This window comes from Siphateles boraxobius, unplaced genomic scaffold (assembly GCF_051911475.1).
Source record: "Siphateles boraxobius isolate OS27281-9 unplaced genomic scaffold, OSU_SipBor_1 9, whole genome shotgun sequence".
Taxonomy (NCBI): domain Eukaryota; kingdom Metazoa; phylum Chordata; class Actinopteri; order Cypriniformes; family Leuciscidae; genus Siphateles; species Siphateles boraxobius.
Genome location: NW_027509219.1, coordinates 19,152,667 through 19,177,839, shown reverse-complemented (window position 1 = coordinate 19,177,839; position 25,173 = coordinate 19,152,667). Strand labels below are relative to the sequence as shown.

General features: G+C 36.2%; 1 protein-coding gene across 3 annotated transcripts in view; it reads left to right on the top strand.

Moving 5' to 3' along the window:
• Nucleotides 1-25,173, top strand: part of ccser1 (coiled-coil serine-rich protein 1) — an 85,843-nt gene that overhangs the window by 24,673 nt on the left and 35,997 nt on the right. For all 3 annotated transcript variants that reach the window (XM_077223322.1, XM_077223324.1, XM_077223323.1), the window contains exons 6-8: nt 14,954-15,095; nt 18,482-18,559; nt 24,310-24,393. In XM_077223322.1, the coding sequence (XP_077079437.1) occupies nt 14,954-15,095; nt 18,482-18,559; nt 24,310-24,393 (304 nt within the window). The remainder of the gene's footprint in view (nt 1-14,953; nt 15,096-18,481; nt 18,560-24,309; nt 24,394-25,173) is intronic.

Genomic DNA, 25,173 nt, shown 5'->3' with positions numbered 1-25,173 from the left:
ATTGTGTAATGCCTGCTTTAATGTCTCAGTAATGGGGTTTACCTTATTGCAAATACGGGTGTAACAATACATCGATATGGATCGATGCCTCGATCAAACGTCTAACGATACGATGCATCGATGCCACACGTAAAATATCGATATGAGGTACCTTTATTTTGACAATCTCCACATCCTCATGAAACGTCCATCTTCGCATTTCCACCAAAGTGTGCATTTTCCCGTCATACTCTCTGCCGGTGTATCTATGTAACGTTAATCTCCTCAGCTGAAATAGACACCTGACAAGATTGACTGAGCCCTAAACACGTTTTGTCACAAAAGCCGGTATTGTCCACTGTCAAGGCATCGCGAGTTCATGTTTTACAGTAGAAACCGACGAGCACCCTTGTTGTTTGTGAACACAACACGATTAGTCCGTTTTAGCAAATCCGCGTGCCCGTATTTAGGTCAGGTGACAAGGCTGCTAGTTACTTTGGAAAGACGCGCTAGCTGAGAGGAATTTCGTCAAAGATGACTAAAAGTGATAGATGATGGATAGTTTTAACAAACTTGATGAACCCGTGATATCTTCTTCGGGGCGTAAAAGGAAAATAAAAGCTCAAACTTGCTTAAGCAGCACGTTATCAATTAGGATATTTATCCAAAAATTCACAAGAATGGCGTTATCTGTTTTTGAAAATGAACTCTTCTGTAGTAAATGTCCCAATTGGGAGAGGGTGTGCAATTTTCAAAGAGTTTAATTAACTGTTCATGTTATATATTTTTGTTGCATTTGTGAGTTAATAAAAATAAAATCAATCGATATAGCCGCGAATCGTAATGGTATCTCAGAACTTTTTTAAGGTATTGGCAAATATCGTATTGCTGGCTGAGAGAATCAATATCATATCGTATCGTGAGGAACTGTCCGATTTATACCCCTAGTTGCAAACCACACAATGATCGTCCAATTGCTTCATAAAAAATAGAATTGCAGAGCTCAACAATAAGGATTTTTCCTGCTGGCCCAGTCAGATTTGTAGTTCAGATTGTTACTTACCTGTCAAAGTCTATTAATCTCTCCAAGGCTGCATTTGAAATTTTTAGCAGCCAGTTTTCAGAGTTCCTTTTAAAATCATTCTAATATGCTGATTTGCAGCACAAGTAACCTTTTTTTTCTTATTATTATCAGTAATGAAAAATAGAAACCATGATAGAACAGGGTTTCTCAAATCTGACCCTGAAGGGCTGCCCTGCAGTGTTTAGCTCAAACCCTGATCAAACTCACCTACCTGTTAATCTGAAAGACAGTGGCTGCGTCCGAAACCGCATACTCTCTTGATTAGGTAGTAGGTACTTATTTTGAATAAGTACTTACTTTGCGACCACTAAAAAAGTATGTTCTATATAGTATTAATGTGTGTAGTATGAAGGAAATCTGGACGTACTACATTCGCCATGTTGTCATTATCATGTGACCTACCAGCATCTGTTGTGTCGCTTCAATGCCATTCATGGGATAGTAAAGTGTCCATCGTATGCTCACTTCAGAATCTTCAGAACTTCAGGTCATCTGGGTACTTTTTGCCTATTCTTTTGAGTACTGTGAATTTGGACATACTACTTTTATCACATACTGTTTTTGCCTACTATATAGTAGGGAAGTATGCCTTTTCAGATGCAGCCATTTCAACCATAATGAAAAAAACGGTTGGGGTAGTGAAATCCCCCCAAAAATAATCACTTTGGTCAATAAAACAAACAGTTACTCAGGAGCTAAGCAGAGAAAACTGTTATATTTATTAAGAAATTAGCAATGGAATAAGGAGCATGTCTTCAGGGTGATTAAAGGCCAAAATTACAAACAAATTAATATAAAAAGAAAACTGGATAAATTAAATGACCTAGTCAAACAGCAAAATAAAGTACAGTTGGCTTAGCTAACAAAGCACAAACAAGTTCATCCAAACAAAGCTGCAGGACAGGAGAAAGATCCTGGAGCTCACAACCAGAAATGAGCTCTCCATCGAGTGCCAGCTTCTTATAAAGACCACGTCTCGACTGAACAGCCAATGACGGTTGTGCACCCCATCATCTGACAACCTATCAGAAGTCAAAGACGGAACAAGAAAGAAAAGGGAGAGAGATAGGAAAAACACAGCTCAAGAACACAAATACAAGTAACACAGGTCGTAACACTGGTTTAGAGCATGGAGCATTTTATTTCTTTTGATAAATGTAATGTCTTCCTGAAAAAAAAAAAATATTTTATTATATTCAACACACATATTATGTATGTGTCAGTAAACAAACTAAATTGCCTTTTTTTTCTTATTTAGTGTGATTTTACATTTTATAAGCTATTTAATATTAAACAAATATTGAGTATTTAACAATTTAATTAAATTGTAGTAAGCTGCATTGCAATAAGCTGAAAATGATATGCACTGGTGCAAAAGTGACCGACCTGAATATCTCTCAAATTAATAGAAGACTTGATGTGGTCATAAAAGAACAGGAAACAATTAGTCAGCACTGCAGTGTAGAGACATTATTAAATTTATATTTTCTAAGTCAGCTCTTTTATAGAAAACCTATAGTACTTTTTGGGGCGGTTTCCCGGACAGGGATTAAGCCTGGTCCTAGACTTAAATGGCCCTTTAAACCAGATTAACAGAAAGATGCTTTCTCTGTCATGGCTTTAAATAGTCCTAGATTTAGTTTAGTCATTCTCCAGGAAATTAGCTTATTTAACTCTGAACTAGAGTTACTCCAGGACTAAATTGAGGCTTAAATTAAACCTACCAGGAAGCAGGTTTAACTTTGTGTTTCAAAGAAGACACCTGCATTACTTGGACACACACACACACACACACACACACACACACACACACACACACACACACACACACACACACACACACACACACACACACACACACACACACACACACACACACACACACATTAAAATACATTTTAAAATAAAGTGAAATTTTATGAAATAGTTTTAGCAAGATGAGAAAATGGAGAGACTTGTTAATTTTTTATGTTCTATTATTATGTTTGTATTTAAAAGTTTCTGTTATGTTAGTATTTTTGGGGGTTACCATTGTGGTGAAGTGTTGAGCCTGTGCTTGGACCGAGGACCTGCTACCAAGATTTCTGTTTGTATTAATAATAAAGCAACCACTATGGTCGTATTCTAGTTGAAACTAGTATTGCTTCTAGACTGCCAACACCACATGTATAAAGACATGCTATAGTAAGTTTATGTAAATCACAGGAATAAACAAGCAGCATTAATTATAGAGTTATTTGATTAATTCATGTTAAATGAAAACCATTCATTGTTAATGAACACCATTCAATTCAATTCAAATTTATTTGTATAGCGCTTTTCACAATACACATTGTCTCAAAGCAGCTTTACAGAAAGTGCATTTCGGAAATGTACATAGAAAAATACAGTTAGTTAATCATGTATTAATTTATGGCATAACATATCGCCGGCTTTGAGTCGTCTCTTCACAGGCGTCGAGTCGTCTCTTCACAGGCGTTGGGGCATCTAAAGTCTCCGTGAGAGGCTGGATACAAACTGGAGCTGACGAACGCTATTTACCTCGGGACTAGCGTCCCGAGATAACAGCAGAAAGGCAGATGGGAAATAATTAGCATAGCTGATGTTCATAATGTTAATGCATTCGAACTGATTCAGCAGTAGTATTAAAGGTTAAGCATTAAGTGAATGCTTGGTTAAAGAGATGCGTCTTTAATCTAGTTTTAAACTGGGACAGCGATTCTAGTTGAAGATATAATCATTACAAACAGATTTCCCAGCATTTCTTTTCTTTTATTCCATAGCTAGTGTGTGCAGATTATTTAGCTTGCTTAAAAATAATTTTCTCTTGTTAGAAAATGTTTTTTGATTGCAGTCTTTTTCTGATGCCATTGTTTTCCTTGGAATTGCTTCTCAGTTCCATGCAATTTTAAGATTTGTTCATTCCATGTTTTATAGGCAACCTCTGTCATGCTAATTCAGATTAGCACAGTTGGTTTTAATTTAATCTGATTATTTTAGTTCAGGGCTCCATAGTCCAGGTGTAACTAATCTGTACTTAAGATGTGTTACAGAAAGCCATTTTTTAAGACACGATTAACTAGATTAAGGCCTACTCCAGGCTTAATTTGAACCCTGTCCGGGAAACCGCCCCTTTATGTTTAGCTTGTACAGGGACAGCTAAATCAAAAATGAACATGTCATTCTTTACTAACCCTCATGTCTTCCAAACCTCTGATTGTTTTTTTGTGAAACACAAAAGAGGAAATGTTGAAACATTTTAGTGTTTTCACTAAAACACTTTCAAAATATCTTTTGTGTTTAACAGGAGAAAATTTAAGGCATCAACTTTTTTTACACAGTACAATCAATCATCAATACACTATCTTGTATACCATTAAAAGATGAAAATTGCTAAACTTATTTTGATGAGTTAAAGCAATGTAAAAACATATGCTGCTGTCATAACATATTGATCATATAATTTTTTTAGTGTACAGGTCGTCTGTGCTTCTATTTATTGGATATGTAACAGAAATATGCAAGGAAATGCAAAAATGTTTATAAATAACTGATATTTCACCGAAGAAATGTAACCGAAGAGAAAGCCAGAAATCTTGCCTGAAAGTGTGAACAGAAAACAGTATTAACAGAATCTTTAACATCTTTAGCCACAATGTAAATCGTAATGGATGATAAATTGATGGAAAGAAGTTTTTGTTTACAGTAGTGATTTGCACCCTTTCTGTATGTGTGTAAGTCTATTGTGCAATTCGGAGTATTTTGATTTTAGAGCATCACTACTGATTTGAGGGATTGTCCTACTATGTTAAACAGAAGCACAGCTTTAGTCAGATTTGATACATTCTGATTAAATTAATTCACAGAGTACCAAGTGAACTACAGCGATCGCTAACTAGCTTGCCAAGTGTTGTGGCAAACACAAGAAATAAAATCATTATCATGTTGATGTGAGATTAAACTAATTTATACAGTTAGGTTCTCAGCGGATGTTAGTCCTACTTCCTCCACTGTTTTGCATCTTGTTCCCTAAACTATCAAACTTTCTCTGATCCATTGACAAGGGCATTGACGGCACCGACAGTTTGTTTGATTTGATAACGTTCTCTCCAACTCTCAGTCTACTCTGACTACTGTCATTATGCACAAGGAAATGAAATGAAACTGCCAGAGTCATTTCAAAACTGGATGAATCCCATGTGGACACAGAGCAAATTATATTAGCATGGAAATTAGCCTAGAAAATTGAATACATTTCCTGACCTTATAATTATTTGTACAGTTTTTAGAGCATGTCCCAAAATAGTGGAGTTTTTGAAATTATTACAGAATGTACCCGAACCACTACATGTCAACTACTTGTAATAAGTTTTGTATTTGTTTTCTTTATAAGTAGATTTCATTTTTAAATGCAACACGGCAGTGCCAAATATTACCCTATATTGCTGAAAGGTTATGAGAAGTACTTTTCCAGACCTACACTTTTATATGACATTTTATAGTGTATTTGAGCTTCCGTATGCCTCATAAAAGACATGCTGCTTCTAGAAAACGTATTTTCGCCTTGTCAGCAGGTGGTGATTGAATGACCTTGTCTTGATATCTTTGACACAGTTTTGAATGAGATTTCTTACTGAGTAGCCCTGCAAGCCAGTTTTATTTTGGTTTATGTTGCATCTGAGGAAGTTCTGTATTTATTTTCCAAATTTATGGCACCCCAGGACTGTTCTGTTCTCATCATGTTAAAGATCTCACAATTTGTGCTATGATTGTCTGACCTTGTTTTTCTTTTTCATCGTCAGCCAGGCTGTTTTTTATGCTGTGCTAACTAATTTCATTAGTTCTTATTTATACGACTTGACATGGTATATTAACAGCATTTAAAATGATTAGTTCAACCATAAATAAATACAAAAAATCTGTATATATTTACTTACCCTCATGCTGTTTTAAATGTCAAACCCTGTTCTTAAAGTTTTCCCCCCATAAACAGTTCATAGCGTTAAAAAAAGACAAAAAAACCCCACCATGACACATTATAAAAGTAGTCCATATGACTTGCACTTGATATTTTGAGTTTTCTGAAGCTGTATGATAACCTAAATTTGAGTTTTTCTCTCACAGTTATTTACTGGAAAACTTCCCTGCAACTTTGTATTGTGTTTGGAATTAGATATGAGACAGTTTAAAAGTGAGACTTTTTTAAATAAATTAATACTTCAAGCAAGGAATGTATTCTGTTGATCAAAAGAGAGACATTCATAAATTTAAAAACGAATAATCTATTTAAAAAATGCTTTTTGTTTCCTTAAAAAAAAAAATCAACATTCATTATAAGAAATGTTTCCTGAGCTCCAAATCAGCATATTAGAATTAATTATTTAGGATCATGTGACACTGAAGACTGGCGTAATGATGTTGAAAAATCAGCTTTGTTATTACAGGAATAAAACATTTCAAAATAAATTACAATTAAAAAATATATATTTTAAAATAATAATATTTCGATTACTGAATGTTTGATCAAATAAATGCAGTGGCTTCTTTCAAAAACAAAACAAAAAAATCCTAAACTTTTAAATGGTAGTGCATTTGGATTTCATATTTGGGTTTGACACGCATCTGAACGTGTGAATAATGACTTAAAATTCAATCTGTTCCTCGCACAAAGCTATGATATGGCTTCTGAAGAATATAGAGCACCAGTCATGGTTTTTTTTTTTTTAGAGGAGCTCTGCCAGCAATAATCGCCATGAACTATTGTTGTATGGAAAAATAATGTATTCCATAAAAGCAGCATACTGCTTTGAAACAGCACGAGTGTGAGTAAATAATCACAAAACTTTGGGTGAACAATCCTTTTTTTCTCTCTCTCTCTTGATCTTAGCACCTAATAATTCACCCATCCTTGAAAATAATGGAACTCAAAAGAAGTAAAGTAGTTGGCTTTTTCTCATATTTGTCAAATTCATCATTCAGGGCTCTTGAAAGATGCATTGGATTGCAGGATAGTTTCATTATGGTGGGGAAGTGTCAGCTAGTATAGATGTCTTTAATGGACAGTGGCTGGGAGGCCTGTTTTCTGCTGTGAGTTAGCTCAGCTAGAGTTGGGGATGCACTGTTTGATGGGCTATAATCCTACACCCTGACTAAGTGACAAGATATATTATCCCAAGGCGAAATCTGGTCTTTTGGTGTGGAAAACGCATCAACCGTCAGCTAGACTGATGCACGGCAGCTCGTGTTATGTTTTTCTCGCTCAGCGACGCGGCACTAGCCCATTTTATAGCTCTGAAGAGAGGCAGAAGGAAGGGTTTTGCTCTGTGAAGAGAGGCAGAAAAATGAAGCTATAGGAAGAGCTGAAGGGAAGAGCTCAGTTCATCTTAACAGTTCTGCCATAGACGGTGTAAAGGTTTATGATGAGTTTTCTCTTATATAGCTTTCAAACAGAGAGTCACAGTTTAAAATCAAGAACACCCAAATCAAACTCAATTTTTTTTTAAAGTCTTTATTGCAGTTTGATCTGATTTAGTCAAACTATCAGCAAGGTCGTCTGAGGAAGAAAGTAATCTAATTGTTCATGAGACCCATTTAGTTTCCTTGTTCTCTAAATCATATTTTGGTCGTCTTTTCTTTAAAGGTGCGCTCAGTCATTTTTTTTTTTCATCATCATTAAAAGTTTAACACGTAAAGAAATTAATAACTTTTTTTGAAAAATATGACTGGAATACTCAGTCAGACCTCTCAAATCTCTTCTTACCTACAAGGTGACCCTTCTTGGTGTCCGCCATGAACAGGTATGTTTGCTATAGAGCTGTACCGTGATGTTCATTTGTAGGCCAAATAGAATGCGAATTCGTCCCCAACAGAATATAACAGAATATGTTCGTAGTAATAGGTTAGAATAGCAGTTTTTGATTAATAAGTGCTCAGTGAATAAAAAAAAAATAAAAAAATTAAAGTTGCAAACAACTGCACAAAAAAAAAAAAAAATGAGGTGTGACAATGTGTAGTTCATGTTGTGGATCTAAACGTGAACATCTCAAGTCATTTAAATCACAGATTTTATTTTACTCATGAATTTAAACCATATTTCTTAACTCATGAATTGGAGAACATGCAAATTCTTTACCAGGTTTAGGACTAAACTGAACAGCTCTAAATAAACATACTACTGCTTCTTGTACTACTGCTAATGATAATTATTTATACTTATCTATATATTAATTATAATTCATATATTTTTTAAAGTATTAAATTGTAATTAATAATGATATTTAAATCAAATGCATTTAATAATAATATCTTCTGTTATTTAATATTAATATTTAACAACTACTACTGACATAATTACAACAATAATAATTATAATTTATTAAATGGCTGATGAAAATAAATAATAATAATACTAATAACGTTATTATTGTTGTTAATTTTAATTTGCATTCTAGAATAATAATAATAATAATAATAATAATAATAATGAATTACGATTATTACTAATATATTAATATGTACATATGAAATCATGTTTAAACTCTTGAAAAACTCTTAAAAATGTAAAGCATAAATATATAAAAGTACACTGAGATGAAGAGCCTGCAAAAACTGCTACTTTAAGATTACTAAAAAAAACAAAAAGCTACTGAGTGCACCTTTAGCCAGAGAGAGAACGCACAAACACAGAGACTCAAAACTCAGGACCAGCTGGGCTCTCGCTCCCTCTCTCTTCCTTGTGTCCTTCAGGAGCAGGTTTGCTTCAGCAGGGGGCAGAATCCTCAGCTCTCCGCAAGCTGTGGTCTTCCACAACAGAAGGCAGCATGTCTGGCCTTGTGCTACTTTCCTCCGACTCCTTTCCCAAGTCTGTCAAGGTGATTCGAATAAAGAGAGCGAGAGGGGACGTTAAAGACAACTCAGGTGCGACAAAAGGTGCAAGAGACTTTTAGTTTGAGCATTACTAATTACTGTGAACCAGTCAGATGTGGGGATTTTTTTGTTGGGGGTGTGATTTATTCCTAACCTTTGATCACGCTCTCGGTTGTGGCGTCATGTTGATTTCTCCGCAGTCAGCATGTGTGTGTGAGATCTGGCTTGGGGAAAGTCTCCAGGGGATCTGGCTGAGTCACAGCGGCAGAATCCATTGTCACATGTAGAAAGGAAGCTTGTGACATCACTGATTGGACACAGTCTTTGTCCACATCCACAAGCCATGCAATGTTGAAACACAAGTGGATCTTGGACATAAATGGCGAATAAATTATTTTGAGGTCTTTGACATGTCTATAAGTGTCCTCTATACCAAGTTACTCAAATAGAAAATTAAAAGTCATTACCTAAAGGAGAAAGCTTTGAGCTATTAATAGTTTTAAGAGGAGAAACAAAGATTTAACGTTAAATGTCCATGGAATTTGTCAATTTTTAAATGAACCCCGTATGTGTAAGACTTGACAAATGACCCCTTCAAATGCATGCATATTTTATCAACCAGAAACATTGTTTTAATGCCGAAAAAGCGCCCACAACCACAAAAAGCTTAATTCCTGCTAGAACTAAATAAACCACAATTAAGCCCAAAGGGACGTCATGTAATGAGCAGAATCAACACATTTAAGCTTTTGAGATGTTTGGGGTTGAAAAGTTCAGAATCAACAAACAAACAGGGATGATGTCATCGCTGAGGTTGCTGATCCTGGCCTGAAGCTAGTCGTTGTAATAAAAATGAGTCAAAGTGCAAAAATGAGTTTGAGGGAGATAGTTGATGGCAGTGTGAAAACAGTTGACTTTTACCATTGCTGCCAGAAATCCTTGCATTCATAGGATTTGAGCAATTTGTTGCTGTCTGTTGTGTTTGTCAAATCGTTTTGCTTAGATAAACAAAATTGCCAGTCGCATAAAGAAATGAGCATAGGAAGAGCGGATTCTAAATATGCAATGCTATTAATCAACCAATGTAGGTTGTCCTTAATGACCGATACCAAAATAAAATTTAGAGAGCAGGATATAATGCCCTGCTTGTTTGCTTTATTTGTTTATATGTTATAATTAATCTTTAAAAAATTGTTTGCACATTGGGGTCAGTGAGCTAGTACTTTAAGAAATTAATACTTTTATTCAGCTTTAAAAGGATGCTTTAAGTTGATCAAAATGATATTGTAAATGTACTGTTACCAGGATATAAAATTACTCGCACTCTGATGTACGATTATGGTCATACCGCCAACATCGGTATGTGTGTGATTTTCCCCTAGTGTGAAAATTTGTCTTTGGCTGGCAGGGAGGATCATGCAAATTCATTTAATACCACTTTTCACTCTCTGTTTCTTTCTCATTCATGCTCTCAATCAAACATGAGTATATCTTGTAGACTCAATTTATACAGCAATCACTCTTTGTATCTTCCTTGTTTCCACAGTGGAAAAAAGGCAACCATTTTTGGATCCGTCTGATAACTACAGTAACTTTTTAGCAAGGGCAGTGAGCATTTCTCTGATCTGAACACTGCTCCTAGAGCCAAGCAATCATATCACTTATTAAATTTCCAACACGTTTATGCAACTCTGAACATGGGTGGGATTCTGCTCCTCTAGTGCGAAGTTAATATGTGATTAAAAGAACAAAGGGCCAGTCTTGCCTAATGCTAATGAGGATGCTAATGGACTAATGAGAAAATGGTGCTAATAGATGTAATACAGAACATTGACTCACCTGAGGGAGTCTTTTGCATCTGACAGATGCCAGTACAGAACTCCAGTGCTCTGCCTCTCAACAACTTTAAATAATATACAGCCTCTAAATGAGAGCTCATGCAGGGAGGATGTCATCCTGCTAAGCAGAGGTCATATGCATAAAAGAACAAACTAGGTGACAGTGTTTCAGTGGCATAATCAGATCATGGCCAGAAATGAGGTGATAATGGATATTATGTTGTGAGGCGATGCAGTGGACTTAATGATTAAAGTGGAATATGAAGGTGTTACTCTGAGTGTAAATGTTGAGCATAATGAAAACACCCTGAGGTCAGCAGCTTTTAGGTACATCTTGGGACAAAGTGTTTCCCAAGACTTGATTAATAACAGTTTTGCCTCTTCTAAATGTAAATGGACTGTGTTATCTCATAAATTATCTTTAGGCTTTGTTCCAAAACTTAGTGAGCTACCAACGTAGGCAGCAATTTTAAGACATTGTAGGCCATCCACTTGTAAATAGATGATTGGAAGAAATCATAACACTAAATATGGTAGATGTACTCCTGCCTTACGAGCTAATTATATTTTCATAGATGTGGCAACACTCAATAGGGGGGCTGTAGGATTGGAATTACTGACTAAAGGTCAAAATTTTATTCCTAATTTTAAATATGTATTGTAAAGGTAACATTTTTATTCCTAATTTTAAATATGTATTGTAATATAATTTGAACTAACATAGACATACAGGCATGTCTAAATTGGACTGAACGTGGATGACTAGAAATAGCACACCTGGAAGTATTGTGAATTTGGCTGCCAAGAAGACTTACTTCTCCAAAGGAATTGGGAGAATTATTAATAATAAATATGCACTACAGTTTAAAAGTTTATGGTCAGTCAGTTAAATTATTATTATTATTTTTAACTCTCTTATGCTGACCAAGGCATTTATTTGATAAAATAATGCAGTTAAACAGTAATAGTGTGAAATATTACATATTTTAAAATAACTATCAATGTTGAAAACGGTTGTAAAAAATGAAATTATTTTTCAGGATTCTTTTATGAATGGAAAGTTCAAAGGAAGGGCTTATATTTGAAATAGTAAATATATTTATAATGTTAAAAATGATTTATCTTGATCAATTTAATGTATCCTTGCTGAATAAAATTATACTTACTGACCCTAAAATTTTGAACAACAGTGCACTTGTGATCAAATATATACATGCGTAACAAACGGTTCAATGTAGTTAAAACTGGACTGTTTTACTTTACATTTGTGAATGCTATGTAATTTTATGTTTACTTGACTGTTGCGTTTTTCCCTTGGCTACATGTTACCGCCAAACTTTTGAAATTAATTCGAGTCTGAGCATATATATATTTGAATGACGAACTGCCTACATATAACTGCTTCAAATCAATCACAAGGCTCTATTTATGATAGCATGTTCATTAGGCTCAGTGTTGTCACAGTGTGACCTTCACCTCACATCTTTAGATTACTCTAGTTATTATTGCCAAACACAATGGCTGTTAACCCGAATCATAGAGGCCCCGACATCACTCCTGCAGTGCTCACTCTGATTTCCTTTTTTAAAGAATTAAACACTGTTTTTTCATACTTCTGCTTTTGTAAGTCGTGTGTGCAGTGATCGATTTTACATACCGTGCTTTAACAAATTCGTGTCACAGTAAAAGGCAATATTAGAGGAATCTGTTAGGTGGCATAGTCAGTTCTCACAGGCAAAAACAAAGTATGAAGCGTGGTTTTGCTGCTGGCTTTTTGTGCAGACTGAGTTATACAGGCTCTAATATTTTAATGAGTATGTTGAATGAGCACGTCCTCTCCTATGCCATGTCTCAGCGTGAGGATCATGAATAAGTCAGGATTCTGTCTGCTTTCTGAGGCATTTAGCAACACAAGCCATTTATGAAATCTTTCGTAAATTCACTTAAGAAGAAACAACTGATTGCGTACTTCAGCATGCATAGTATGTTTTTAGCAGTCGATGCTATGGATTGAGGAAAAAGAAAACATCCCGATTTTTCTGGAAGGGTGTTTTAGAAGGTGATATTAATTGACAAGTGTGAGATGGAAAGCTTGTAACCTGCCAAGGAGTAGCAAAGTGAAATTTCACTTTCTTCTTGCAGCTCCAAGGACACTCGCCACAAAGGCCCTGAAATAAACAGAGTGGTAATGAAAAACGACAACAAAAGTGTCAGTTGTTTGTCTGGAAGACTCCCTGTGTTTACGGACTCTGCGACTCTCCTGTTGTATGGGTTCCAGGGAATCGATGCTTAATTCTAATCGAAAACTCTGAGGTTCCTTTTGATCTTCTGTTATTGCTTAAACCCTGTTAAAAGCATAAATACTTGCTCTCATTACTCTCAATAATAGATTTCTATTGGTCCAAATACTATATGTGCTTCCTTTTGAAGATATGTTTGATATATACGGTATTGATAAACTGTGGGCTTTTATTCTTTTAAAAATGAAGAGAGATTGAAAGAGATTTTGTCTTGAAAAAAGATATTGCATGGGTGGGAAGTCTTTGATTTTGTGTACGTCATCCTTGGAAAAGACGTACCCCCCACCCCGTTTAATTCCCCTTACATTGATCTCATATGTGAACTTTGTTGTTCAGTCTAATGTTGTCAAAAAAAACCCGATATTTCGGTATGTATTGATATTTCAGTATTCCTTTTCTGCAGTATCGATACACAGAACCCACCTGCGAGTTCTCGGTCTCTCATCTCTCCGACAACTAAGTGATACTCACCCGCCCCTTCTCACTCCCTCATCTCATTCGCTCCCGTTGTATAGAACTTGTATTGTGCATAATGTTAGTGATTATCACAGGTTTCGTGCTCACACCTAAAGCGCGTGCACATCGGATCTATATACAGTAAGTGCCACTCTTATAAAGCCGCCTCTCAAACAGCTCACGAGTACCAAATTGACTTATTTTTCATGGCTTATCGTGCTTAAACGGTCAAATGCATTCAGAATTATGTCAAAATGTCTGTCCTGCCTAAGTATTCAGATAAAAACAGTCAGTTTTGGAACGTAAATAGTTTAGAGAAAACGCATGTTATGTAACAGTATATTGGATCCGTGCATAAGCCTTTAAAGTGACAGCAGCCCAGCCAATATTCCTTGTCATGTTAATCAAAGAACAAAAGACAAAGAGAAAATCACTTGCTGCTCTTGAGTGAATAACTTTTGTAATTTTAATTGTAAGCATTAATCTGTATTTAATTTTTATAATGAAAATTATCTAGTGTTATGTTACATTTGATTACTTTCATTTCTGTAGTATTCTTTTACCCGGATATACTGTAAAACCTACCTGAAAAACTTAAATCCATGTCTATTCATTTGTTTCTTTATTCTATTTAAATTATTTGTGCTATCATTTGCAATTTGTCTTTGTTCTTATTTCATTACTAATTTGTTACTTGTCTTTAAAAAAAAACTAGTTCAACTATTTAAATAATGCTTCCCTGTGCTTTGTGTAAGCTATTACAACAAAATTACCCAAATTATAAAAAATAATAATGAGATGATAACAAATAATCTGTATGATGGTATATATGACAGTTTCCCCGGTGCTATCGAAATTTGTATCAAATATCAATATTTTTCAACTCAAGTCATCGTATCGAATTTGGAAATTCCGGTATCGTGAATAGATACAACACTAGTTCAGTCAAGGTCTTAGTAGGTTGGAAAACAATTATGTTTTGAAACCTCTTGACGGTATAATTCTCTGGGTTTATATATAGATTAGTATCCACTTGGACTGAATGAAAGGCCTGATGAAGACCCCACTCCATTATCTCTTGAGGGTCTTTTCTCCACTCTGAACCTTTGCCTTTCTGTTTTTTTTTTTTCAGGAAGCTCTCCTAATCAAGTTTAATTTGATCCCATTCTCTACATAAATGATTTATCTGTTCATTTGCCCATAAATCTGGATGCAATCAATAGACTAAAACAAAGTTATTTACATTTGATTCTAGTTTGAATCATGTTTGGAATTTATATTTTTATTAAATGCTGATGTATTGCATTCTATGCACATTCATTTGCCAATATATGTTGGAAATCCATTTTTTCTGTGTCTTTGTTGTATCATTACCCCAAAACTCAGACTTTTTCTTGCTCACAGAAATTGTTTTCTAATGATCCTTCCAGGGAGCAGCGGCCGATGTCTCTCTGTCTGTCTCGTGATGATGAAACTTTGGCCGGGCTGGAAGCGTTGCCGTTCAGGCTGATGCAGCAGGACTGCACAGCGGTAAAGACTCTTCTGCTGCGCTTACGCAGGACCCTGCAGGAGGTAATGTTCCACACTGACAGTTGATTCATGAAGCTGCTATGGCCTTCATCACGGGTACATTAGAACAGGTAGAATAGCTGTCCGTGCCCTGCCAGTTTCATGCCTCATCATTCAGGGCCAACACCAGGAGGATATCACACTCAAAAGAGCCACATTCAGTCAGTAAGTATACCTTAGAGTAGAGTAGACGCCATACTTGGTGTGACACGGATGAAAACAAGGTTGTGAGGGGTAGAAAAATGTGCCAGTGTTGATGTTCAGCCAGTGAAACATTACAGTAAGTCTAGGTCTAGTATCATTTGTTTGCAGAATTGTTTTTTTTTTGTTTGCCATGTACAGTTTGGATGTACTTTTAATATTTTTGTAAATTTAATGTTTTTGATAGAAATGTATTGGTTACAGGCCTATATTTTATTGATATTTATGTTTTTGATCGGTATCGGTTTGTGTATTTAATTGTACATGGAAATTCCACCTTTTTACATTTAGATTACTTAATTTTTTTTTATAAAATAAAACGCACTAATATGATGCTTTTAATCTTGAGCAAATCTCAAAATGAATATAAATGTTTTCATGTCGTGATGCCTGAATTCACTTGTAATGAATTGTAATTTATTCTTTTTTTTAATGGTTTTAAAGGTACCGTTTAACTTTTTTCTTTTTTTTTCAAATGAGTAAATTTAGATGAACTTGTTTTTGTCTTACCATGATTTACTATGCTAAGCCTATTATAAGTGTTTATATTTTAGACCTGACTGAATGGATTCGCAGGAAATCTCATACATGCGATTTTTCATGCAAAATTTCGCAGGCTGTCTTTGGTCGTATGACCGTGACAAAGGCCGTCTTTGAACCTCTCTCACTGTACGACGTAGGAGCACCGTTTAGGAGCAACGACCATAGTAATCTCAAAGATTGGTCATCTTTTGTCTGGGACAGCCCAAAATCATACAGTGTGTATCTTGCAATATCAGGCAATGACTTAGCAGGCAGCATTTGCTCACGAAGGTACCTGGTGAAACTGATTTTGGACAGGCTTCTGATCGGACAGCATAACGGTTTAATGATCTACAACATAATAGAACAAGCTTTGGTATAACTAAGCAAATATTTAATTTCTACTTATAATTATACTACAATATATTACTACAACATCTTATTTCTCTAGAAATAACATCAAAAGTGGAAAACGGTCAAAAACATACATTTACACAGAAACTGACCACCAACAGCAACTTTCAGTTGCAATCTTTATTTTTTAGTTCAACTGTCACTGAATGGAACGCACAGGATTGTGGGATATCAAAGGCAGCAAAGGACACATCTATGCTGCCCTAAAAAATCAATCAGATGAAGGTATCTCAGGAGACAGGAAGTGAAGCTAACATTGGATTTGGACGTGGCTATATACCTTCCTACTTTGGAATGCATCCTCCGAAAGGCAGCATTTTTCAGCTTTTGGATGCAGCCAGGGTCCCCATGCAGTGCTCACTACTCCCTTCTACTCGTTTACTTCACTTCGAAAAATTAATTCGTGAATTTGCGCTACGCCACTGCCTGCAACGTCATCACGTACAGACTCCAGTAGTGTTTTTTAGAGAAGTTTGAGGTATAATATAATATACTTCTGTAAATAAATACGATAAACAGTACCATACTTCCGTTTAGAATGCAGGTGTAGTCTACATAATGAATCCAAGGAACGCCATTGAGAACCACTGATGTATTGTGAAGGGTCATATTTCTTTGCACATTCATGCAGACAAAGCACATCCAAAACAATGTTCTTCCGCAAAATGCATGCCTTTTTGTTTTTGTAACCTCTAGAGGGCCAAAAGTTAGACAAAATAGTACAGAACTTTAAAACGGTGTCCCTACTATTTCAGAACATCGATGAGGTGTTTTAGTTCTGTTGTGGTAGTAATATGCAAATGTATTGAATGCTCTTTTAGCAACAACAATAATAATAATAAAAAAAGCTCTTGGTGTCATCCCTTACTGTTAATTATAGTATTGCTCACCCAACTTAATTTATTGACCAGAACACCCGCATTTCCATTCCACCTTTATCCAACTCGTAGCTGCATGAACTCTGTTTTACATTCCCTTGAAATAACAATTACTTTGTGAAGGTCCAGAGAACAGTACACAACAGAGGAACATGAATATTGAAGAGGAAGTTGAGTTCTTTGGCCTCTTTACTGACTCTTCTCATTAACATGCAAATTAGCCATCTTCCTTCAGCTTTTGTAAACTACAGTGTAATAAGAATCACAACGACTTGTGCATTTTGGTTGTATTAGCTTGACAACAGATTAAGCATAGCCTGTTCTTTCTTTCTTTGTGTGTGTTTTGGTCATTTGATACCTCATTTCTGACTAATTCAGGGCAGTGCAGTAAGGAGTGAGTTCAAAATGTTCAGAGTTTTTGATGCAGTCAAATGCAAAATAGTAAATGTCGAATTACCATAGATTGTCTGCTCATATTTAATTTCTGAAACCAGTCTAGAGCTTTTCTATTACAGGAACTGAGTAAAGGCCGTCTAACCTCTGAACATTTATGTACTGTATTGCCTATTGGCATTCAGAACTTGGCAATACATCCTTCGTGGATTAAACTGGCTTTTTTTGTTGTGTTATTTATTTTTTATTTTGTGCGTCCTGCCTGGTTCATTTACATAACTATTGCATTTCCCGCCAGCAAAAATAGCTCAGATGTAGCCATCTGCATACATAACCATTTTGATAATTACTTTATATTCAGAGCAGAGATTTTAATACTGAACAGGTTAAATTCTTAAATCAGAAAATAATTTTGGCTCTTCTGTCGTTTAGTAGTTTTTGTTTGAATGCTCTGGGAAGAATCCGCTTTAGTAAAACGTTTGTCTTGCTTTTGCTTTTTTACCTTCTCGATTACCCCAGTATGTTTGCAGTTTTCATTACAGTTTTCTTGTCCTCTCCTTGCACTTAAAATGCAGGCGCAGAAAACGCATTAATCAAAAGCAGCACATGCCGGATCAGTCTTGAATCCGTTAGTAATTATGGAGTCTGAAATGCTGCTTAAAATTCATTCATGTTTGCTGTGAAACATTTACCAAAATGACATTGTAATGGTTGTGCTATTGTACCTTGCTTGAAATTTATAGACCCGGTCAAACTACTTTATTATAGTCTCCTCGTTCGCTTTTTTTTGTTTTTGTCAGTGGAGTAGCTGCATATCATGGTCCCTCTCCACTCCCACCCACAAATATTGCTATGGAGATGCACATTACAGAGAACTGCTACTTTTTTGTGTTTTTTGTTTTGATTTGGCCAAATTTTAAAATGTGAAGGAATATTTTTTTTCATGTGCTCATTTAAATATGTATGATCTTTGCCTTTCAGAGCACTGAGACCAGTCCTGCCAGCAGCCTTCACTCTCTACCCATAAGCCCCTGCAGTGAGAAATCACTCCCCTTTAAGGTAATTGTCTGAATTCAGTGTTGTTGGAATGTGTTTCTTTTCTATTCATAATGTGGATGAACACATTCTTTGCTGCTGAGGTATCATTGGATGTTCACACTTTGATTTAAAAGGCTCACTTTCATTTTTTTTCTTCCCTGAAGATTTCAAAGCCCGTAGATAAAACATAATGACGGTGCTAAACGACTGCATAGAGACAGAGGTCTCTCCGTTTTATGCTGTTAATTTTCCTACTCCATTGTGCTGCTTCTAAACACTCTCTACTCTTTTCATTCTGGCCTCTCTCTTTGACACAATTTGAGTTAAAAATTTTTCCACCATCAATGCAATTTTCCCACTATCTTGATGAGATTATTTGATTACATGCGCTGATCTTGTGGAGATGGGCTAGGGCTGTTATTGGTAGAGGTTTTTGATTGTGTTTGAGGAGCTTTTGCTTGGTAGAAGAGGATTTTGTTTTTCATCAGGACTTTTCTTTTCCGAATGGCTCAAAAATACTGCGAAGTGGAAATGAGGTCTGTGTCTTTCTCTGTCCTCCTTACTGACCTACATGGAGTGCTAACAGAAGCGGCGGTTGCGGCAGCGAATCACGTGACATTCCGGCTCATCCGTAGCCTAGCGCCACGCAGTGGGAGAGGCAGATGCTTAGAATAGGATGCCATGCATTCTGACATTGTGTTCAACTGACAGGAGAGGGGTGGGACTTGTCCTGATTCATTCCGTAAAAAAAAAAAGAAAATAAAAAAATCCAGATTTTAAAAATAAAGCCCTAGCACCCACCTGAGACGGAACCGTGTCACTTTTCGTCCTACTTTGAACAGAAAACTTCTCTCACCAAACATTTGTTATCCCCACCTTCTTAATAATTAGAGCCTGCAGCAAGAGTTCTCCTGCGGCGAGAGCGTGGCGTCGGTTAAGGGAATAATGGAGCCTCTTGCTCTGCACCTTGGTAAAATCAGCTTGGACTGGGGTACCAAACTCATTCGTCCTGGTGTCCCTGTCAGTAATACAGTCCCTGTATTAATAACTCCTTGGTAAGTGAATGTCATTGTGCCCGCCACTCTGAGGTTGGCCTGTTTGAAGTTTATAACATTACAAACTTCCTTAGACAAAAATAATTGAGTACATCTTTCACATTTACTCCTTTTTATGCCTTCCTTCAAAGTACATGAGTGAAATTCTCTGCTTTTCTCAACTTGTACCATTCTTGGTAATGAAACTGCCAGGTAGAGCTGGGCAATATAGCGCAAAAAAATGTATCATGTTTTGTTTTATTTTATTTATATTTATTTTCTTCAGCCTTTTACTAATTTTACTAGCCTGGTTAAAACCAGACCCTTCTCAGTCGTAACTGAGTTAGGATCTGGGGAAGGTTCATTCACAGCTCACTTCCAAAGGGGCGTCGCCAACGGACGTCGCTCAAATGCCTCTGGGCCCAATTGGATAGATTTAAAACCAATCAGATCGATTGTAATCTTGTAAAGCCCGCCTCAACGTTTGTGATTCGTGCCTCGATTTAGAAACGGACGTCGCTCAAATGCCTCTGGGCGCAATTGGATAGACCTAAAACCAATCAGATCGATCGTCATCTTGTAAAGCCCGCCTCAACGTTTGTGATTGGTGCCTCGATTTGGAGAGATTGGAAATGAGCTTGAATGGGCTCTTCGCCAGACTAACTTGCAGAGAAAATCTAAATTTGCCGGAAGTTCGTCTGGGTTTTCCCAGGCTATAATTTTACTGCAGTTACTAATATGTATATATATATATATATTTTTTAATGCAAATCATTATTGGAAATTGACTTTTCAAAAACATTGTTGAAAACATTAGTGCTGTTTAATATTTAGTAAGAAAGCATGCTACAATTTTTTTCAGGATTATTCAATTAATAGAAAGTTGAAAAGAAAGAGCATTTATTGGAATTGGGGATCTGTTGTAACATTGTAAAAGTATTTACTTTCAACTTTGTGCAATTTAATGCATAATTGCTGAATAAAAGTATTAATTTCTTTCCAAAAAAACTCCCACAAACTTTTGAACGGTAGTGTGTGTTATCTTGAATTGACTACTTCAGTGTGTGATTTTTATTTATTCCTCCTTATTTAGTGGAAGCAATTTTTTTTTTACATTACTGCCATAGTATCCAATAATATTCAGAATAGGGTAAAATAATGTGTAAAAAAATTGTTAATTGAATAATCAAGCCAAGTTTTCCTCACTTTTTCAATTAAATTGAGGAAGCTTATCATTTATTTAGAACCAGTATATAATGTAAATGGCTTCAGCATCCCAGCAAGGATGGATGAATTGTAACAAACACAATATTTACCTAATATTTTATTTGCCTAGCATTTAATTTGAATTGATTCAAAGTAATGAATTGAACATGCAGTAATAGCTCTAACTGAAGTTAAAATTAGATGCTATTGAAACTTCTCTTTGTTAGGAAGGATAGCAAATCTAATCTAATATGTTTCACCCAGACCTACCACCAGGATACTTTTGATTGTATCGATTGGAGTGATGTTAAGTGTTGCCTTTTATTATCAGGGCTCTGTGATAGTAGGACGTTCTCATTTATTAGGTCCTTCGTCCCCTTCTTGCCTCAAGTATTTAATCTAGGACAGACAGATGGAGGAGCCACTCAAATGCAGTTTTACAACACGGGGTAGAGACCCAGCTCTCGGTCCTGTGTTGTGTATCTGTGAGTGTGTGTGTGTGTTTGTGTATGCAACTGTGACCAAACACCTCTCTAGAGCTCTTCCATGGCACTGCACAGATAAAGTGCCTCTTGTTAAACCTTTATAATTAAGATATAATTAAATATTCCCCACAGGCAGGGATTTGGGGGATGTTACATTCTGCCTGTTTGCTGCATAAGTTGCTCAGTGCATGACCTTTTTTTATTTTTTTATGTACACTACTATTCAAAGGTTTGGGGTCAATAAGAAATTAATACTTTTTTTCAGCAAGGATGCATTAAAACTAATAGTAGTTACTTTTAATAAATGCTGTTCTTTTTTAAAACAATCTATTCATCATAGAATCCTGAAAATTGTTATCATGGTTTCCTCAAAAATATTAAGCAGCACAGCTATTTGTCACATTGGAAATAATGAGAAATGTTTTTTTGAGCACCAAATCAGCATATTATAATGATTTCTGAAGCATCATGTGACTGAAGTAATGATGCTGAAAATTCAGCTTTGGCATCACAGAAATAAATTACATTTTAAAATATGGTCAAATAGAAAACAGTTATTTTAAATTGTAATCATATTTCACAATATTACTGGTTTTACTGCATTTTTGATCAAATAAATGTAGTCTTAGACTAAACAAGACACTTTATAAAACAAAAACAAAAAACGTACCAAACTCAAACTTTTGCACTGAAGTTTATACTCGTAGACTGCCATTCAGAAGTTTGGAATCATATAGTTTTTGAAAGAAACTGATGCTTCTAGTTAGCCAATGTAGAATTTCATTGATCAGAAATAGTCAAAAGTACATTTTGGTATTTAAGACACTACTCGATGAAGTATATCAATTGCAATACAATGACTTTAGTTGCCTAACTCAGGGGTAGGCAAGTTCGGTCCTAGAGAGCCGCTGTCCTGCAGAGTTTAGCATCAACCCTAAAAAAACCCCTTACCTGCCTGTATCCTTAGTAATCCTGAAAACATTGATTAGCTTGTTCGGGTGTGTTTGATTAGGGTTGGAGCTAAACTCTGCAGGACAGCGGCTCGCTAGGACCGAACTTGCCTACACCTGGCCTAACTCTTTCTTGCAAGTGTACACCAATTTGAAAGTGTAAGTCAAATGTTGGTTTCAAAATGTCCAGATTAAAAAGAAGAATAGTTCATTAATTTGTGAGATGAATGCGGTTTCATGTACAATAGTCTCGACAGAATAAAGCAGACCACATCTAACAAGGACAGAGATAGAAGTGAACAGCCCTGCTCCACAACAACAAGAGGACAAGTACATCAGAGCCTCTAGTTTGGGAAACAAACCCCTCACTGGTGCTCAGCTGGATGCTTCATTGAACAGTGCTCACTAAACACCAGCTTCAATTGGAACAGTGAAGGAAAGACTCTTGATGCTGCTGGCCTTTAGGCACAGTTTCAAAGAAAATGATACATCTGCAACTGGCAAATAATAAGAAAAAGTAGAATGGGCAAAAGAAAGAAAAGATTTAATGGTAAACAGTTAGAAATGAATGTGGGAAGAAAGAAGAGTTTAAAACTTCACCTCAAAGTCTTATCAAACGGAGTGTTAGAAGGCAGAAGGTCTGCCATTACAACACAAGGAACAATCTTTGATTCATGAAACATTCTTAAGAACAAATTTTGCCTTAACTGCTATTTTCTTCTTTTTTTTAACTTAAATGTTTTTTTTGGGAGGAAAAAAATATCTGTAACTTTATTCTTAAGAATGCTCTTATCTTTTTCAAAAGATTGTTCTAAAGACAAAACATTGTTTGAAGAAATAGACATGCACAGCAGCACAATAAAAAAACCTGACTGAGTGTTGAACTCAAGTCAGTCATGATGAAAATAATGTGTCTTCTTATTATGTTATCACTATAATCTGCAGGCAGCAGGAAAATATTTACTTTTAGGTTTTTTTTATTGAGTTGATTAATCTTTGGCAAGAACGGCCAAAAGACAAATATTTGTGAACTTCTGAATAGTTTTTCAAGAATTGCACTTATGAACATTACTATAAACTTATTAGAATCGATCTTAAGAAATGTCCTAATGAATCCTTAAGGAATAAAAGCATAAAATAAAAATAATAAATGTTTCATAGTGATTCCAAACATTTGAATGGTAGCAAACCTAGTAAGTCTGTTTTTCACTTCCAGTAATGTTTTTATTTCAAAAGTGACTCATGATAATAATGGCCATTTTAATAATATTGTAATCATATTAATGGCCATTACTACAAAGCTAAATGAAATCCAGTATAATTTGAGTTCAAAGGAACACATTCTTGTTTAGTAGCGATGAAGATATACTTGAGCCTGACTGATGGGGTCGTAGCAGTTCAGCAAGACCAAAAAAAGTCTTGTAGGTACAAATTAAGCAATTCTAGTTAGTAGCTGTGTATGTCATCATCATCTCCAGGCAGAAATTAGCTTCCTTTACAGAGGAGCATCAAAGATTGACATCAGCTCCCTTGAGATGTTTATGTAATGTCAACAAAAGGAGTGCATTGAAACCAAAGCCAAAGAGCTTTGAACAACGATGTCTCCAAGTACATGACATTGAAGCTCATAATCCCCTTCCTTGATCTCTCATGAAGGGCTCCGACTCATGCATATCGTGTCCGGCTTCCTCATGCCAGCGCAGTCTAATCTCCACCGATAGCTTCTTTTAGAGTAGTTCTGTCATTTTTGGGGGCGGCGATTCTATTCGGTCATTTGTGGAGGCCATCCTCTGCTCCTGGGCCTCTCGGTCCTCCTCTGCTGCCCTTGAAGCTTCAGTCCCTCCCTCCCCTCCCCCAGCCTCACATAATGGATGCTGACAGCACAAGGTCGTGGGAAAGTGCCTGCTAGTTCAGGTGAAGTTTATGGAGGAGAGTGAAACCACGGCATAGAAAACACACCTCCACCTCTCAACCGCGGCAGTTTTACACCCACACACGAGGCTGCAGATTCAAACTGGGGGCGATGGCTTGAATAACACAGACTGACTTTTTTCTTTTTTTTTTTTTTACCGTGTTTGTGTGTGCTTTGTGTGCAGGATCCTGTGAGAGAAGAGAACCAGTTCCTACAACAGCAGCTGAAGGAGAAAGACGAGCTCATTGTACGACTACAGACTGAATTGGTGAGAGAACCTGACAAGTTCAATATAACATTTCATAATTGCAAGTTTCATAACCGTGTCACAATTGCAAAAACAGGTTCTATTACTCCATTTGTCTTTGGAATACCCTAATTTCGTTTGTTTATTTGAGAGTTTGCTTTAACATCCTGTTGGTTTTATCTCCTTAGCCTCTCCCAAGGCTAGAGTTAGGAAGTTATGGAGATGCCGCTCGGCAGTTTCCTTTGAACTGCGACGATATTTGATAGACTCACTTAACGTGCTGTAAACAGCTCGTCGCTTGCTTTACATGCACTGAGAGACGCATAACGTTCACGGTCCCAGCAGCTAGAGCAGAGACGAGTGAAGGAGAAATATGACAGGTCCATCTCAGATTTATAGACTAGTGGTCCTGAAAAGAGGGATGGGATGGTGTGATATGCACAGAGGAGGGGGTAGGACGAATTAAAACAATAGAGGGCAGTAAAGAGGCTGTAAAAGCAGAAAGGACAAACAAAGCACATGATGTTTCAAACAATCCATGACTGATTTATTTTGTGTGGCATTTCTAGCAGTCTTTCTAATTCAAAATATGAATAAAAACTGAGCATGTTAGCAATACTAAAATAAAACTGGTCCCAAAGGCCTCCCTAAACCCTGTCCACACTGCCATTTGTAGTCACCGCATCGCATTAAGTCGAGTTCAGGAAATCACCAGCTCTTTTTGAAAACTAATGACTCCAGGACGCTTTGGAGCTGCTAATCTCAGTGTGAGATTGTGTGAAGTGAATACACCTTTATTCT